This window comes from Sinocyclocheilus grahami, unplaced genomic scaffold, assembly GCF_001515645.1.
Source record: "Sinocyclocheilus grahami isolate Dianchi unplaced genomic scaffold, SAMN03320097.WGS_v1.1 scaffold176.1, whole genome shotgun sequence".
NCBI lineage: Eukaryota > Metazoa > Chordata > Actinopteri > Cypriniformes > Cyprinidae > Sinocyclocheilus > Sinocyclocheilus grahami.
The window spans coordinates 127807-132621 of record NW_015505355.1 but is presented as its reverse complement, the minus strand read 5'-3'; the positions used below and the strand labels follow the sequence as shown (position 1 = coordinate 132621).

General features: G+C 35.2%; 2 protein-coding genes and 1 long non-coding RNA gene across 6 annotated transcripts in view; 2 read left to right on the top strand and 1 right to left on the bottom strand.

Moving 5' to 3' along the window:
- The window catches only part of LOC107593738 (ATP synthase-coupling factor 6, mitochondrial-like), a 1770-nt gene extending 900 nt beyond the window's left edge, over positions 1-870 (top strand). The window contains exon 3 of the mRNA XM_016283597.1: positions 762-870. Within this exon, the coding sequence (XP_016139083.1) occupies positions 762-793 (32 nt within the window). The 3' untranslated portion in view covers positions 794-870. The remainder of the gene's footprint in view (positions 1-761) is intronic.
- The window catches only part of LOC107593739 (uncharacterized), an 11358-nt gene that overhangs the window by 2954 nt on the left and 3589 nt on the right, over positions 1-4815 (top strand). The window contains exon 2 of the long non-coding RNA XR_001610113.1: positions 4363-4373. This is a non-coding gene — a long non-coding RNA (uncharacterized lncRNA). The remainder of the gene's footprint in view (positions 1-4362; positions 4374-4815) is intronic.
- LOC107593737 (junctional adhesion molecule B-like) overlaps positions 1810-4815 on the bottom strand; it is a 32948-nt gene continuing 29942 nt past the window's right edge. For all 4 annotated transcript variants that reach the window (XM_016283595.1, XM_016283594.1, XM_016283593.1 and 1 more), the window contains 2 exons: positions 2883-2916; positions 1810-2203 (listed from right to left, as the gene is read on the bottom strand). In XM_016283595.1, the coding sequence (XP_016139081.1) occupies positions 2165-2203; positions 2883-2916 (73 nt within the window). In that variant the 3' untranslated portion in view covers positions 1810-2164. The remainder of the gene's footprint in view (positions 2204-2882; positions 2917-4815) is intronic.

Here is a 4815-nt window from a genome sequence, read left to right as displayed (position 1 = left end):
AGGATGATGAGGAGGAGGATGAGGAGGAGGAGGAGGAGGATGATGAGGATGAGGATGATGAGGAGGAGGAGGAGGAGGAGGAGGAGGATGAGGATGATGAGGAGGAGGAGGAGGAGGAGGATGATGAGGAGGAGGAGGAGGAGGAGGATTCATTTAGTTTAATTAATGTACTAAATTATCAAATAACAAACTGAAATAAAAATGTATAATTTTAAACACGTTAAAGAAAATAACTAAAATGAATAAAACTAAATCAAACTATATATAGACATACAAAAAATACCAAAACTTATTAACATATTAACAAAAACTATAATAGTACATCAATGATACTAAATCTATTAATATTAGTATTGTTGCATTTTTAAATACAAATTTAAATAAATAAATACAAGTGTGTGTGTGTGTGTGTATATATATATATGCATAAAGAAATGAATATTTTGATTTAATATGTAGTAATAAAACATTTAAAAAGGAAAGCAGTAGATGAAATGAAAGCTTTAATGAAATAATTGGTGCAAAGCAGGATGATTTTCATCTGAGCTACAGGAACAGATTATTAATCCACACATAATTTCTTAGATCAATGCTTCTGTAAGATATGAAGCTCATGTTTGATGCATCTGGATAAAGAAAACTGCTGAAGCTGATCCTACAGAGCTAGCTTTGTCCGTTAGGTTAGTTTGGGTGGGATAACTAGTTGTTTAGTCTTTGCTCGTTGACTGATCTGCATGTTTGTCGTGTCGTTGTTTCCACAGAAGCCAAACTAGAAGACGTGACGACCAAATGATGAACACATCTGTCCCTGCGCTGGAATTATGAGCTCGATATTTAATAAACAGTCTTTGGTTGAAACATCAGTTCGTCTGTGATTCTGCGGTTCACTTACAGCCTGAGCTCCTAAAAAAATCACGTTCCCGAGTTATTGTTCTGCTTTTCTAATTCTAGTCTTTATCTCGGTAACACATTGATATTTTTAATATTTGCTCCAGGGTTATGGTTCATTAAAACTATTGAATACAAAAAATAACCGTTACTCAAACATTAACTGAAACAATGTATTATAAAAAAGGCAACAGTTTCGTTTTCGTTTATTTTAGTTGCATTTAAAGTAATAAAATCAATAGAGCTGTCGATTAATCGCATCCAAAATAAAAGTTTTGTTTATATTATATATGTGTGTACTGTGTATATGTGTTATGTATATATAAATACAAACACATGTATATTTAAGAAACAAATTGTTTATATATTAAATATTTATATATACGAATATAAATGTATTTACATGTAAATATTTTTAAAATATACTGTATGTGTGTGTATTTATATATAAATATACACAGTACACACATATATAATGTAAACAAAAACTTTTATTTTCGTTGCAATTCATCGTTTGACAGCACTAAAAATAAAATTGAAATAAAACTATAGATATTTAAAAAACTGACAAATTACAAAAATATACTTTGAAAAATTTAAAAACACACACACACAAAAAACTATAATAGGATATTAAAATACTATTTTTTTTTGTCCATCTGAAAGTCTCGGTAAAACATTTTCGAGCTTCAAAAAGTTACTTTATAAATCGAGAGGTTTATACAGTTGATCTCTGACGATTTAATTTAGGCTTTTATTCACGGCATAAACATTAATGCAGTAGAAGTTTTGTTTACTAATGTGAATAAATACAATTTAAAAATGCATTAAAGAACAAACTTGAACACTTTTATTTTTAGCATTAAGCTTTACAAATTCTGTGAAAGCATTAATGTTACCAAACGAAGCCTAACTGTACTTTTTCGGTCTCATAATTTTGTCATTCAGCATGAAATCTCATTTCTGCTCACCTTAAATAAATAAATGTTCCAATTCAGATACAATCAGACAAAAAGCAGATATTTTTATTCCAAAACAAAAACACAAATACTGATAAAAAGTACAATAATTCAGCCCATTCCACGCTCGGTAGATACACACACGATTGAGTTGGGATAAAGGCACGGCGTGTCAAAGGTCCTCGACTGGTTTAAGGCTCCGGGAGACCGTCAGAGGAGCATTATTGCAGCAGAGACTGAATGTTATTGAGTTTTTCCAGCTGTTTCTTCCAGTGTCACAACAATCCCCATCCATCCATCCGTCTGTGCTCTTCCCATCACAGCATGAACGACTGAGTGTGCTTGAAATCCTGAGGCTGAGAAACATTCACAATCACATTTCTGGCCATCGCTGATCTGCTCAACATGCATTCAATTACAAAAAATGGTGTAAAATAAAAAATATAGATATAAAATGAAATTAAAGTGAACAATAAAACACATCTAACACTACTGTACTATAACGTGTAAGAAATTTTTTTTGCAAATATATTAATGTGCTATATAAATTATTGATCTGCTTAAATGTACAAAAATAATGTAGATAAAAATATTAAAACAAAAAAATGAAACGGGTAAAAAAATATATAACTACAGTACTAAAAGAGCAGAAAAATGTAACAAAATAAATGCAAATAATATTTGACATATTTTGTCATAGTATAAATTATTGATCTACCTAATACAAATTTAATTACATTAAGTGTATAAATAAAAGAATAAAATAAAAAACGTAAAAATGTTTTTGCTGCTGATTAAATTGTAATGTATTATTATTATCATCAGCATTATTATACATGTGTTATTATTATTTAATGTATTTAGGTTTTTGTTGTAATTTATTTATTTTTAATTTAATTTATTTCTATTTTTGTTGTTGTCATTATTATAATATAAGTGTATTATTATTTATGTTTGACTGTTTTTATTATTATTCCATAATTTGCATGACAGATGGTTATGAATCCGTCTGACTGAAATGAAAATCTCACTCACTTCTTTGGGAGGATGACTGTAGCCTGAATTTTGACTGAAACAAAAGAAATAACTGTTAAACAATCCAGCAATCACATGATGATGCAAAAATCAAACACTCTCTCTCTTCACGTGAGTGTGTGTGCGTGCGTGTGAGAGTGTGTGTGAGTGAGTGTGTGTGTGTGTGCAAGTGAGTGAGTGTGTGTGTGTGTGTGCGAGTGAGTGTGTGTGTGTGTGTGTGTGTGTGTGTGTGCGAGTGAGTGTGTGTGTGTGTGTGTGTGTGTGTGTGTGCGAGTGAGTGTGTGTGTGTGTGTGTGTGTGTGTGTGTGCGAGTGAGTGTGTGTGTGTGTGTGTGTGTGTGTGTGTGCGAGTGAGTGTGTGTGTGTGTGTGTGTGTGTGTGTGTGTGTGTGCATGTGAGAGTGAGTGAGTGAGTTTGTGTGTGTGTGTGTGTGCATGTGAGAGTGAGTGAGTGAGTTTGTGTGTGCGTGCGTGTGTGTGAGTGTGTGTGTGTGTGTGCAAGTGAGTGAGTGTGAGTGAGTGTGTGCGAGTGAGTGTGTGTGTGTGTATGAGTGAGTTTGTGTGTGTGTGTGTGTGTGTTCGAGTGAGAGAGTTTGTGTGTGTGTGTGTGTGTGTGTGTGTGTGTGTGTGTGTGTGTGTGTGTGAGTGTGTGCATACGTGCATGCGTGCGTGAGTGTGTGCAAGTGAGTGAGTTTGTATGTGTGTGTGTGTGTGTGTGTGTGTGTCTCTCTGTGGCGTGTCTCACATGTGTTCGGTTCTGTGGAGGTTCTGGCTGCTAATGTGAGCGGCGCCGTGACACTGCGGGATCCAGAACGACCTGCAATAACTCAGCGCTCAGGTCAAAGGTCAAGCACTGCCATCCGCCGCCAAACGGCATGCAGAATGACGAGCGAATGAGCCAATCACATGCGCTTATTAAACAGGGCCCGTATTCACAAAACATTTGATCTTACCACAAAGATTTTTCCTAAATAGCAGTCAAAGTTTTTATCTGAGAGTTTCTCTTAAACCCTGTTCACAAAGCTGCTGAGACAAACTTGTACTGAGGAACAGAGAGAAGTCTTAAGCTCAGAGTGAGGGGGCGGGGCTGAGCTCGTTGCTATGGTGATGTCATCATGCTTATTAACTATGCACACAGTGATTGGCTGATAGTCTCTGTTAGAGATTCATTCATAGAAATATTGAAGAGTGCGATATTATGTTGCTATATTCAAATAAAGGTTTAAAAATAATAATAAATAATAGATTTTAAAATGCAGGCTAAGTGTCACTAATTAAACAAGTATATGTTCAGCTAATTGTCAGCCTCTTACATGTGTGCTTCTCATAATTAGTGAATATGCATATAAACAGCCTTTTAATAAACAGAGTGGAATAATCCTGGCTGATCGTAAGGCATGCAAGCGTAAAGAAAACCAAACGACGCGAGAACAGCTGTGACTTCTTACCCGGCTGCTTAATGAAACAAGGATATAATCAAAGCAGAATCTGGAGTTCAGATAACCTTTCAAACCGAAGGCGATATCTTTATTAAAGCTCATTATCATCACATGTTTCTAAAATGTTTCTGTTGCGAGGCAGATTTTAGGATAGTTTGTGGCTTCACTGCTCCTAACCTTTCTCAGATTTAGGAGCTAGTTTTAGAGCGAAAACACTTCGTGAAACACTCTTAGAGCAAACATTTAGGAGTCCTACATTTAGGACTGACACGCTCATTATTTTGAAGATTTTCTCCTAAATCGGCGAGCTATCAGCTACTTTTAGCCTGAAGATGTTTTGTGAATACAGGCCCAGAACAACACTAACTATTAACACACACTAACTCCAGCACGACACGACCGACGGTTCCACTTCAAGCAAGATGATTACACACACACACACACACACACACACACACACACACTCTCTCTCTCTCACACACACACACGCACACAC